Source organism: Dysidea avara, chromosome 6, assembly GCF_963678975.1.
Source record: "Dysidea avara chromosome 6, odDysAvar1.4, whole genome shotgun sequence".
Lineage (NCBI taxonomy): Eukaryota > Metazoa > Porifera > Demospongiae > Dictyoceratida > Dysideidae > Dysidea > Dysidea avara.
Window position 1 is genome coordinate 6,059,668 of NC_089277.1, and position 13,974 is coordinate 6,073,641.

A 13,974-nucleotide genomic window follows, 5' to 3' on the forward strand; every position below is an offset into this window, starting at 1 on the left:
CTTATTTAGACTGTGAATTGCAATGGTTTAAAGTACATATCTTTATAGCCAGCATGAGTGAAAGAGCAACAAAAAAGAACTAAATACTCGTCCTGAAGTTCCTATGGTACCCACAAAAATAATTATTCAAGTGATGGGTACCTGTAACCAGAGTAATGGCTAGAGTTAGATGCGCTTAGTCCATGGTCTACTATATGTCCAGAATTATTTGTAGAACACAGAGAAGAAGAGTACTACAGTAATAGCAATAAGCATGCATTAAAGATGACAACTCTGCTCCCAAGACACTACTCCATGCTGATTCACACAAGTTATATTATTTTACATAACTTTGGTTGGTATAGCTGGATGAATGAAAGATATACACTCTACGACTCTAGTTGGATATCTTCAGAGAAAAGTTTTAAAATAACTTTTAAAATTAGACCTATGTTTGAATTTGCAAGGGCGAATCCAGACTTTTTAAAAGGGGGGTTCTACTCTGGAATTGCAACTTCAGCCTAGCTGTAAGTTGAAGACCAAAAAAAAATGGTTATCACCTGCTGACAATAGCTGCCCCTCACCATAGATACCCTCACCAACTATATTTCCTTATTTATAACTCCACACGTAGCCTGCTACACTGCTCCCCTTTAGAATACTGTGATTGCTTTATTAGAGTATCTCGATCTTGACTGCTGTATTATAGTATCTCGAGTAAGAGAGGCTCTTTCAAAAGGGGGTTCCATGGAACCTTTTGAACCCCCCTGGATCCGCCCCTGATTTGATAGCATTTTTGATAGCTATCTAAAAGAACGCATATACTTCAACTAACATATGCATATGCTATGCTAGTATACGTCAACTAAACTTGTTTGATGGTAATAAACAGTATTGTCATGATTCCTTCACAAAAGTTATCAATTGTGACAGTAGTGACTGCTCTATTAGAGTATCTCGAAAGTAACAAAATGTGATCGGATTTGTAAAATGTTTGTGCATGCAAGTTTAATTTTAAAGTAGAATGCATAAAAAGAATAGATGGAATACATACAGGTTTTCCATAAATCTTTGACATGATGAAGAAAGGTACTACGTAACAGTCAAACCATAGGCATATCTGAGGGGTCCTGGTCCTTCTCTTTCCCCTCTTTAACTTGCAGGACTATATTAATACCAAAAACAAACTGGGTTCGTTAACACTGTTTGAAGTCCTGAAAATCAAAGGAAAAAGAGAAGACAACAGCTATATTATGTACTTTACATGTATAAACTGAGAAATTGAGACTGAATTCTTGTGCTAAGATCGAGCAATGTGATGTATATATATACCCATCCAAAAACAGCTTATAGCTGTAAAAAAAGTGCGCGTCCAAGTAAAGCAGAGTTAACTGCGACAAAAAGTAATGATATCATAATGCGGCCATGTGCGAGGTGTGCAAGTTGTAAAATTAATATTAGCTAATCAGATAATACAATGTTATTGTTAAAGTGTTAATGAGAACTATGTGATGCTGCTAGTTTTTAAGTGTGTGAGCATCTTCATAAATGCCACATAAATTTAATTCTCAATAAAGCAATGTGTATAGATTCTCTGATAGTAATAAATAGTTTGAGTTTGGCCGCCTTTCCTTTGTTCGTAGCATTGCTGTATACAGGAAAGGCGGCCAAACTCAAACTATTTATTACTATCAGAGAATCTATACACATTGCTTTATTGAGAATTAAATTTATGTGGCATTTATGAAGATGCTCACACACTTAAAAACTAGCAGCATCACATAGTTCTCAGTAACACTTTAACAATAACATTGTATTATCTGATTAGCTAATATTAATTTTACAACTTGCACACCTCGCACATGGCCGCATTATGATATCATTACTTTTTGTCGCAGTTAACTCTGCTTTACTTGGACGCGCACTTTTTTTACAGCTATAAGCTGTTTTTGGATGGGTATATATATACATCACATTGCTCGATCTTAGCACAAGAATTCAGTCTCAATTTCTCAGTTTATACATGTAAAGTACATAATATAGCTGTTGTCTTGTCGCAGTTAACTCTGCTTTACTTGGACACGCATTTTTTTACAGCTATAAGCTGTTTTTGGATGGGATTTCAATACTTTTTGTTAGAATAAGCAATGCACTGTTGATAACAGTAGGTGAGTTTCCATGGTTTTGACAGAAACCCCAGATTACAGTGACAGAATATTAAAATATAACTGTAATTTTAGTGGCCAGGGCCGCCAACATTGGGGGTAACTGAGGTATTTTGCCCCCTACCACAGCCCGAAAGGGGCCACTTGAATACCTGTTTAAAGAAAGATCGATATACTCTAATAGAGCAGTCAGGATCTAGACCCTTCCTCGCCCCTGGGCCCCTCTTTAACTCTTTTCCCTGGGCCCTCTAATTTCTCTGGACGGCCCTGTTAGTGGCATGCAACTGCAGTCAACTAACACCCATTTTAACTAGTAAACCCTTAACAACACTTTGCCTTTCATCTTGTACTGCATTGAAACGATCAAGATACTCTATTAGAGCAGTCACAAAACAGCTGTAACACAACAATCAATATTTAGCATAGTTACAACTTCTGCTTAGCATCGGATTGCATAGTTCTAGCTACTTACAGACTTTACAATATAAAAATATGGCACTTGTAGAAATGTGACTGTTCTATTAGAGTATCTTGATCTACTTCAAGCATTGACTAATTCAAGTGAAGAAGCTACGCCCCTGCCAAGAGATCTTGTGAAATGAAATGAGAATAGTAAAGAAAAAGCAAGTATGTACAGAGACAATAGAGGGGCGCGTAATTATCTCCTGTTGTAAATAAACGCCTTTAAAATTTATATTACTACTAAATAAACGCACCAGAATAGGCTTGCGTGGCTGTTGTCTCCAAGGTTGTCTTATTACTTGTCTTTTCGTGTTGAAGAGATTTAGTCACAATTGGTGAGTTTAACTATACATGTATTTGTGTTGTAAAACTTAATTGTAAAAAGGCGATTAGCACATATCCGCATGATTATGATTATGATTAAATACGGGTAAAGGCACAGCCTGCATACCCGATCAATGCAGTAATTATACAAAAATAACTCTGGAATCAATTAAATGACTTATACAAAAATAAATCTTGAATCAATTAAATGACTATCTAATAATGATTTAAAAGTGTTAATCAAAGAACTATTTACAACATAATTAGGCAAACTATTCCAATTGTTGGTGATTCTATTGATAAAGTAATTAGATCTACACAATAGTCTTGAGCATTCCTTAAACAATTTAGCATGATAAACATGTATTTGTCACAGTAGAGTCTCTCACGAAGTCACGATTATTACGAGACATTGGACCAGGGTAAAAAATTTACTGCTATATTTAGAGGTTGTAGCGTTTGTATATCTTAATAAATAATCCCCCATGATCACTAATCACTAATAGTACAGTGAAAACTGGTCATTATTCAGGCCGTAGGGACAAAATTTTCTGACCTTGCCTTTTAAAGAGGTGGCTGCATTATGCTGCCTTAAAAAAAGGTAAGAAGCATGCTGTTCTAACTGGCTATAGAGATGGATTTAGTGTATGACAGCGTATGAGACAGTGAGTGCTGGCAGCAAGGGGGCAGCCAATCTGTTAGAGCACCAAAAGCACTGCTTCAGACATAGGCAGTTGACTGTCAGCCCCAAGTGTAAAAAGTTTCACTATTGGTCCTTATAAGCTCCTGATGAAGAAAGTGATGAAGTCGTTATCCATAGGATATATTTTTCAGAGTATCCATTTCAGTTCTACAATATAGTAGCCAAGCATAAGATGAACATAACACAGCATTCCAGTAGTTTAGTGGTGACCACAACACTGCCTGAGTTAAACTGTGGTGAGATTTGAGACTACCAGAAGCCCTGGAATGTCTTCAACACATGAAATGTCAAATATCTAATGCCTGGCTTTCATCCACAGTGGACCTGTCTTGGTGGCCACTTGTACAGAAGGGAAACAGCTGCCACACAGTCTTGCGAGCGAAACAGCTAGTTGCCACACCCCTTAATTATCAATTTGTAAAATCTTTAGCAAAATTGTGTGTGCGAGCAAGTGCGATGTGGCAGTGCCGTGTATATGGTTGCTGCCTAGCAGTGACACATCACGAGTATTGAAGTCACAATGCGTTACTGTATCATCCATCTAAATACAATCTCGGAATGTGTCATTTTGTGTAGAGAGCAATCTTCCACAAGAAGTGACCTGCAGGTTTCAGTGTATATTGTTAACCATTAATATTGTTCACAATGTTGTGAACTGTATGTACAGTGAAACCTCACTTAGTGGCCACCTCTTTAATAAGACCACCTTATTATATTAGCCACCTCTAGTAGGTCCCAAATATAGCTAAGCATCACTTATGACCTCATTCATAAGGCCACCTTGTTATTCAGGCCAAATTTTTTGGTCCCACAGCTGGCCATATTAATGAGGTTTCATTGTACTTATGTGAATTTTTATTTTTCGTAACTTTTCTTCAGGTTTACTGATGGGCACTATGAAACATTGTTGACTGGTACGTGTATAATGTGGTGACTTGAAATGCTAAAACAGTACGTAGCATGTCTTGTATGTACATGTAATATGTTGTAATGTGTCCACACATCCACACATCTTAGAAATAAATATAATTGTATTCTCTATAAATAGTCAGTTCCATTATGCCACTGGGTCATAAGTTGGTTGAGTATGGATCATCCAGGACACTTGAGTCACATTTTGTCCTGGCCAAGTGGATCTCATCCACTGACAGAATATACAGGATCAGATCACGTGTATAAATTAAGGTGGAACTTGTTTATTGCCACTTAGTGTCGTTTGATAGTGATGCAATGGAGACTATGTATTATTGCATTTAAATACTATACTATTATATTGCATCTCTAGCACGTATTTTTAACAGGAATGTTTGTTAACTGTTTAGACATACTGGAGCCACACCCACTCATCTGGATTCTACAAATGGAGTCATACCAACTTGTTGTCATCATACTTACTCGTTCCTCCCATTGTGTTTGGATGAATATACATGCCGTCATGTGAGACTTGCTACCATGGCGGGCCAAAACATTTGCATAGCAGTTATATTACAGTCATTATTGTACAATTCTTACATTATTGTTGTGAAAAGTGTTTGGTATTCATGTGTCTCCTCTGTATGTTGTAATTACATGTGTAATTTTGTGTGGGGGTGCTATAAAATGCAATATTGCATGGTGACAATTGTATTAGACGATTTTGCACACTTCCTTTTAAGCTAGCTACATGTGCTAATTACTCACAGCTTGTGTCAACAACTGGTAACCACAGTTGTACTCTTGTGTCATTCTTTAAGCCGCGCCCTTAGAGGACAAATTATGTGGGGGCGACTAATTTCAAAACGAAGGATGGTATGCAACACCATAGATTATATCTATGGACTATAATCTATGGCAGCACACTTCTTGGTGGCTATATGTACTGATTAGCTAACTACATAGAGCGCCAGTTCATCAATACCCAGTGACCGCAGTTGTGCTCTGCGTCATTCTTTAAATTCCGAGTAAAATTCTTAGAGAGCAAATGACGTGGGCGACTAAATTCAAATTTCAAACTAGCCATTCTCGAAAACAAATGTTTCAATCTGAACGAAACTTTTAGAACAGTTTAAAGACACATTGCCCTACATGCAAAGCAAGTATTGCGGAAAACAACAATCTGGGATTTGTATTTGGCCTCTAGGTCGACTGAGGACGACTGAAACTTCGTTTGGTGCTGAAATCACGGCTGTAGGGTAATCATGTATGGTGAAAACGATGATGTGAATCTTGAGGTGATTGAGTGAATACTGAAGCGATAACAGGGCGATCAATGTTCGGAATGCACAAAGGAACGCAAGGCATACACCTGCGGTTGCGTCTAACCGCATGCGATAAAAAAAATTTTTTTTAAATAAAAATGAAACCTCCCTTTTGATGTCGGCAACCTCGATCACGAAACAATCAGCATGGATTTGCTTCACTGCTTGTGTGGTAGTTACTAGTGACACGATGAGTTCAGCTCCAGAGTTTCAGAGGGATAGCGTAAGTGACGGGTGGATTACAGGAAGGCCGAAAATTTGACAACGTTCGTTCTTGTAAAATCCTCACGTAGTGGTCGCGTCATTTATTGTCTGCGGCGCGCGTTTCTGCTTTACTGGCCGCGCGACTCACTACCGTGAGTCTTGATATATAACACTGACAGAGTTAAATTTTACACACAACCATGTCATACACACACTCACTGTGTCACTAACAACACCAGTTACATCAACTCCATTAGAGTGCAGCTGCTGCAATGTATTCAAGTCACCATCTTCAGCTGCTCTCCATATTTCATCCCTCTCTTCCTACAGTAACATCACATAACACAGTTGATACGTAGTTACAAAATGTTCAGCACAGTATATATCAACGTGTTTTCTATCAAGTCATGATATGTTAAGGATTTCATTACTTAATTTTTGCTACTACACTAACTCGAGTGAAGGAAGGATTTAGTGTGAGCAAGATTGTAAGCTTGCTGTTGGAAAGTTCAGTCCGTTGGCTCTTATATAATGCATTCTTTAAATACCCATATAGAAATATAGTGTGGCATACATGTTTGCAACATATAATGGAAAAATAATGTTATTGTGGAAAAAAGGCACACGTAAGTGGTTCCAAACATTTAATTGCACTATGGATACAACTACATTTTTATAGCAATTAGTAATCATTAGAGTGTTGAGAATTGTAGGAGTGATGAATTCAAGCTGATTGTATACTTGAATGTTTATATAATCTATATAGTCTGCTTTGTTCAATAACTTTCACTTCCATTTGGAATGACTGTCCTCACAATGAGAATGGTTGCCACTGAAGACTTTTTTAGATCAGAAAATTATTCCACTTCACACCTATCTGTTACTATACAAAATGCATCAGAAAAAGCACTGGTGCCTTTAACACAAAAGCTAGGGGTCCCATTTACCCTAACAATATAATTATATGTCGAGGACAACTGTGTAGTAATCTGGACACTTCCTGAAGCCCCAAATCATAACAAAATTTGCTATTGGGAATTGTAAACCGAAGTGGTCAAAACAAATTTTACATAACATCAAGTTTTGCTATTAGTTCTTATGAATTATGCATTATGTCAGCTAAAAATTTACTCCATGTCATTTTGGTAGTCTTAGCTTAGTCAAACCAGTTGGTTGAAAACCTTGTTGACAGCCATCATTTCTTGCCCTATGTAAAGTACATGCATTAAAGCAAGCAGTAGCACCCATAATCTCTACAGGACGTTATGCAAAAAATTAAAGCCCTTGAATTGCTCCACACGATTCCGTTTAGCGTTTCCATATTAACATTTATTTACTATTGATTACACCATAATATGCACCCCATGCAATTTAAATTTAATTACTTGGGTAGGAAAACCCCCCAAAAGCAAACTGTTACCCTTAACCAAATTCGCTAAACTTGGTATCATTGTATGTGTCAACACTTGCTGATTAAGAATCTGCCCGAAGTAAGTGACTAACCAATTATTATTATACCAAGTTACATTACAAGGCATACAAAAAAAAACAGGGTTTCCCTGCTATTTTATTACGTATCCGAATGCGTAATTTGGCGATACAAGGCTCTGTCCTGCCTTTTCTCACAAACTCCTATATATCACTCAATTTGCCATTGATCAAGGATTCTGATGAACCATACCAGATTTCCGTAAATTAAAGTATGCAGAAGTTATGGCACCATGTTTAATAGACTGTGTCATTTTTTTATGTTACGGATTTTTATAATGTACCGTAAAAGTTGACAAATGTTTTGATATGACTTGGCATCTGGAAAATAATAAGGACATGACAACAGAGTATACTATGGGTAGGTGCAATTAAGGTGCTCATGTAATAAACCCCACTGTATACATAATAATAGCTAGATGATTGCTTCTGTACTTGTACATTTTGCTGAGATTGTTTACCTAATCGTTACCAGCACTACATGACAACGTCACTGCTACAGTGGGTGCCTGCATGGGTCTCAACCAGCCGGCTATGCATGGCCGCAGCATCTGCACTTTTCTAAATACGATGACACAACTTTTACCTCCAGTTTACTGGCTTCATGAGAGTCAACCATTGTGAAATCACGGAATTGAAATCACGAAATCGTAATTGAAATTATGAAATCATTGATTTCAGAGAAATCGCTGTGATTTCGAAATCTCGTACACCCTTTGAAAAGTGGCGGACCCCTCGTTTTGATATGACATTACGGAGTTTTCCACGTGCGAGACAAGAGGAAGGCCAGACGCTTGTGGTAGAGGAACCCATGCCACCTGAAGTGGAGAAAACGAGAAGATTGAACTTCGGTTCCCATGTTCGATTTCTCGAACTCTCTCCTCATATTGACGGCGCTTCACGCTTTCATGTCGGCGGTGGGGGTTGGAACTGCGATTAGAGGGGGGCATATGGTAATATGGTAATACTCTAAAACATCGAAAAAAGTCGGTTGAAGACCATATTAATGCAAACTTTTGGTCGACGCGGATCGCGACAGATATTACAGCCTACGAAATTTCGTAGGCTCTGATGTCTATGCTCACACCTAGTCTCGCCCCAGGGCGAGACTAGCTCACACCATGTCACAGTACTGCTTACCTCAGTGGGTTTTCTTTTATCGTTCCTAATTGCTCGAGGTGTTGCCATTAAGTAGACTATGTGCTTGAACTGTAGGCCAAATAATTTTTTTTCACATCAGACAGTCAAATAAATGGGCGCGTTATGTGTTGCTATATCCCGCTATGTTGTATAGTAGGGCCACGGAACGGAACGGAATAACCCACTAAAACGGAATCATTTAACCTCTCACGTGACGCGAATACAGTCCGAGAAGCGGTGGAAGAAAGGTCGACGCGAGGGTCGACGCAGCTTAAGAGAGTGGGTGAATGGCTTTACTGGTGTTCGAGGTTTGTAAGTCTGCTTTATGTGTGAAGCATCTGCTCTGCTTTCACCGGGAAACGTGCGGAAGTCAACTCGGTCTTTTTCCCGTGAACCCAAAAACAGCATATTTATCGTGGTGACTCGGATATTAAAGAGGTGAGGTGTTGCATTCGAATAATTATGATGTAACAGTTAGGCATTGCCCAGTCGGTAGTCTCGCGTGGCCAGACCGCTTTTTTCCGTATATTGGGTGGGAAAAAAAGGGTCTGGTGCAACTCCAATAGCTGTTTACTTCTGAGCCGTCCCCACATTCCGGGGACGCTAATTGAATAACATTGGTCACAAAGGAGGTGCCATGACGTCAGTAAAACTATGAAGTATTCCTACACTCCTGCTACGGTTGTGAGTCTTGTTACACGATGAGGATTAACTTTCAAGATGCTATAAAAGAGACATCGGAGCAAATTAAGATTCGTTTAAAGGATAAACAGATCTCTAGTTAACTTACTGACGTCGTGGCACCTCCTTTGTGACCAATGTTATTCAATTAGCATCCCCGGAATGTGCGGACGGCTCAGAAGTAAACAGCTATTGGGGTTGCACCAGACCCTTTTTTCCCCACCTAATATACGGAAAAAAGTGGTCTGGCCACGCGAGACTACCCAGTCGGGAGGGCGAACCGGTGTCACAGTGATGTGTTTCCCCGAGTTTCGTGTTTCCCCGCACACATATCCCTAGGGATCCGTGTTTCCGGGCCCCACACACGTATCACTATAGGGATGCGTGTTTCCCCGACAAAGGCGCTAGTGATATATGTTTCCCTGCCAGTTTCTCAGTTTTTATAGTTACCACCCCCAACACCTGCGTTTAATTCTGCTGCTGATATACTACGACTAGCTAGCTACTGCTGCTACTATAGCAGCATGCAGGGCTTGCTGCATACTGCTCACACGTCACAGTACAGTACTAACTACTGCTACTACTATACCATAGCTGCTACTATTTATAGCTATTACTACTGACACTGCACTCAATGCTTATACTGCCTCTACTGCAACTAGCTGTAGCTATATGTAGAACTATTATATATAGCCACTGCCCATTGCTACTATATAGCTACTGCTAGATGCTATTCGTTGTTTTTTTTTGCTGCTGCTATTATACTGGCTATCATGGGACTATATATTTGTGGAAAGACAAACCGTCTTCTTGGATTTCTGAAAAGAAATTTATATAATGCCCCAATAAAATCAAAGAACACTTATAGAAACAGTTATTGCTACCTTCTTACTGAATACTGCTCAACCATCTGGGATCCTTATCACCAAACAACAGTCAGCAAATTAGAAGTGATCCAACACCAAGCTGCAAGATTTGTTCTTAATAAACCATGGCAGATGCAGATCCAGTCAACAGCACAGTACATCTTTTCTGCCTTCTATCCCATTCTTTGAGGTAAGGGATAGTGTAAAAGAATAGTTTTAAACCACTGTTAAGTGGCTTTGGATTGCTTTGTGATCACACACATAAGAACTAGGTTGTGGTAGTGGTCTGGGATCCTGAGCAAGTGATCCAGATAAGTTATCTTGTGAGTTGCAGCAAGTTACAATATACAGTAGCTATTACCAAGAGTACATAATATTTATATAGGGGCCCCATATAAATATTATGTACTCTTGGTATTACATTTTATAAACTATGGAACTGAGTAGGGGTTACGTAATAGTTAGACTTCAGACCACAGGGGTAATTTAGTAACTCTCAGGCCCTGTAGTAGCACCTGAGCAAACTAATTTAGCAACCCTCAGGCCCTGTAGTAGCACCTGAACGAAGCGAAGGTGCTACTACAGGGCCTGAGGGTTACTAAATTACTTAGACCCCTGTGGTCTGAAGTCTAGACCCTTTATGTAGTTGTTGTACCTTAGCATTGTTGACAGCTGCTTGTAACAGAGAAATGTAGCATTCATTAGTAGAAAAAAGCCATTACTCCATCCGTAACAACAATTACAGGTTTAAAATAATTTTCAAGTACACTACCAGGGCAGGTGCACGTAATAAACATGAAAAGGGTCTAAGTAACTTAGACACCTCCAAAATCCACCAAATTCACCACAAAAAGGGTCTAAAATTATATTACCATAAAGGGATTCAGTGTGATTAATATTATTTAGTTTTATTAACATTAAGCACCCACTGTATTTTTGTAATATACCATAATAGAATGCACATTATTTAATAGGATGCACATAGAATGTTCTAGAATATTAGATCTATGAAATCAGGACACATGACAGTACGTATGTCATGCAGCCAAGAAAAGCCAATGCATCCAAGTCAGTGCACAACAGACAAGTGTATAAATATACATCAAGACACACAGTAGTGTGTCATGCGGCCCAAGAAGCCGGCGCGCAACACCCGTGAGTATATTGACAGGAAGGAAGAAAACGCAATTTTCACACCTCCGTAGCTCTGTGCTGCCTTGATAAAACAAGACGATTTTTGCTGTGGACACTCCCTCCACCTTCAGCACTCCACATTCCAAATTTGAGCGAAATCGCTTCAAGCGTTCCCGAGATATGCGACTTCAAAAATTGGCTTAGTTTCTTCGTTTTTTTTTTCTTCTTATTTTTCTTCCTCTTTTCGCACACTTACAAAAACTGCTATAAAACGCGAACGCCTTATCCGATTGCCTTGTAATTTGGCACACTGAAGCGGGGTATAAAGGCGCATCTCTGTACCAACTTTGGCTAGGATACGATAAACAGGAAAAGAGTTATGATCGATTATTCACAAAAAATAACACCAATATGTTGTCAAGCCTACAGGGTAAACCGCGTATGGGAAGTAGCTGAAAATCGGTGGGTGAATAGGTTAACTATTGAACCTCAAACCTTTTGTGGTTTGAAAGAAATCGAGCTAAAAACCAGGAAGATACAACAAAAAAACCAACAGTGTGTAACAATTACGCAATCGAGATTAGCTAATAAAAAACGATTACTTGCCACGCCTACCAGATAAACCGCTTGGGGTAATGCTTTGAAAATCGCTGTATAGATGGAGTAATCATCTTAGAAAAGCTCTTCAATGGTGTAGAAGAATCAGACTTTGAGCCACGGTGTTATAACACGAAATCCAACTTGGTGCAGTAAGTGCGAGATCGAGATACTCTAATAGAGCAGTCATCCTAATAGAGCAGTCACCCTGAAGAGAATTCAAGAGATCAGCTAGAAACAGGTAACCTGTATAGAGATCAGCTACAAACAATTCACCCTGTAGAGTGATCAGCTACAAACAATTCACCCTGTAGAGAGATCAGCTAGAAGAAGTTACCTTGTAGGGAGTTCATGCAACTATGGAAAGAGATGGTTCAGCTAGAAGAAATCACCTTGTAGAGTTCAGCTACAAAGAAACTACCATGTAGAGAGTTCAACTACAAACAAATCGCCCTGTAGAGAGATCAATAGAAGAAGTTACCTTGTAGATAGTTCAGCTACAAAGAAACCATCATGTAGAGAAATCAGCTGCAAAAAAATCACCTGTAGCAAGTTCAATTACAAACAAATCTCCCTGTAGAGAGATCAGCTAGAAGAAATTATCTTGTAGAGAGTTCATCTACAAACAAATCACCCTGTGGAAAGATCAGCTAGAAGGAGTCACCTTGTAGAGAGTTCAGTTACAAAGAAACCATCATGTAGAGAGTTCAGCTGCAAACAAATCTCCCTGTAGAGAGATCAGCTAGAAGAAGTTTCCTTGTAGAGAGTTCAGCTACAAACAAATCATCTGTAGGAAGATCAGCTAGAAGAAGTTACCTCGTAGAGAGTTCAGCTACAAAGAAACCATCATGTAGAGAGTTCAGCTGCACACAAATCACCTGTAGATAGTTCAGCTACAAACAAATCACCCTGTAGAAAGATCAGCTAGAAGAAGTCACCTTGTAGAGTGTTCAGCTACAAAGAACCATCATGTAGAGAGTTCAGCTGCAAAGAAATCACCTGTAGAGAGTTCAGCTACAAACAAATCTCCCTGTAGAGAGAAGAAGTTTCCTTGTAGAGAGCTCAGCTACAAACAAATCACCCTCTAGAAAGATCAGCTAGAAGAAGTCACCTTGTAGAGAGTTCAGTTACAAAGAAACCACCACGTAGAGAGTTCAGCTACAAACTAGTGACCTTGTAGAGACATCAGTTACCTTGTAGAGAGTTCAGTTACAAAGAAACCATCATGTAGAGAGTTCAGCTGCAAACAAATCACCCTGTAGAAAGATCAGCTAGAAGAAGTCACCTTGTAGAGAGTTAAGCTACAAAGAACCATCATGTAGAGAGATCAGCTGCAAAGAAATCACCTGTAGAGAGTTCAGCTACAAACAAATCACCCTGTAGAAAGATCAGCTAGAAGAAGTTACCTTGTAGAGAGTTCAGCTACAAAGAAACCATCATGTAGAGAGTTCAGCTACAAACAAATCACCCTGTAGAAAGATCAGCTATGAGAAGTCACCTTGTAGAGAGTTAAGCTACAAAGAACCATCATGTAGAGAGATCAGCTGCAAACAAATCACCTGTAGAGAGTTCAGCTACAAACAGATCTCCCTGTAGAGAGATCAGCTAGAAGAAATTACCTTGTAGAGAGTTCAGTTACAAAGAAACCATCGTGTGTAGAGAGTTCAGCTGCAAACAAATCACCTGTAGAGAGTTCAGCTACAAACAAATCTCCCTGTAGAGAGATCAGCTAGAATAAGTTTCCTTGTAGAGAGTTCAGCTACAAACAAATCTCCCTGTAGAAAGATCAGCTAGAAGAAGTTACCTTGTGGAGAGTTCAGCTATAAAGAAACCATCATGTAGAGAGTTCAGCTGCAAACAAATCACCTGTAGAGAGTTCAGCTACAAACAAATCTCCCTGTAGAGAGATCGGCTAGAAGAAATTACCTTGTAGAGAGTTCAGTTACAAAGAAACCATCATGTAGAGAGTTCAGCTGCAAAGAAATCACCCTGTA

The 13,974-nt window shown here is 39.1% G+C and overlaps 1 protein-coding gene and 1 long non-coding RNA gene across 4 annotated transcripts in view; one reads left to right on the forward strand and one right to left on the reverse strand.

Moving 5' to 3' along the window:
- LOC136258294 (uncharacterized) overlaps positions 1-8,853 on the reverse strand; it is a 32,566-nt gene extending 23,713 nt beyond the window's left edge. For both annotated transcript variants that reach the window (XM_066051623.1, XM_066051622.1), the window contains exons 1-2: positions 8,703-8,853; positions 6,294-6,398 (exon numbers count right to left, since the gene is read on the reverse strand). In XM_066051623.1, coding sequence (XP_065907695.1) covers positions 6,294-6,398; positions 8,703-8,750 — 153 coding nt within the window. In that variant the 5' untranslated portion in view covers positions 8,751-8,853. The remainder of the gene's footprint in view (positions 1-6,293; positions 6,399-8,702) is intronic.
- LOC136258112 (uncharacterized) lies at positions 2,792-5,282 on the forward strand. Of its 2 annotated transcripts, none has more exons than XR_010702588.1 (3): positions 2,792-2,941; positions 4,513-4,584; positions 4,956-5,282. It is a non-coding gene; the product is annotated as an uncharacterized lncRNA (long non-coding RNA). The 2 variants fall into 2 exon arrangements; XR_010702587.1 differs by having other exon boundaries at positions 2,798-2,941; positions 4,513-4,547; positions 4,956-5,281.
- Positions 8,854-13,974: the final 5,121 nt, after the last annotated feature.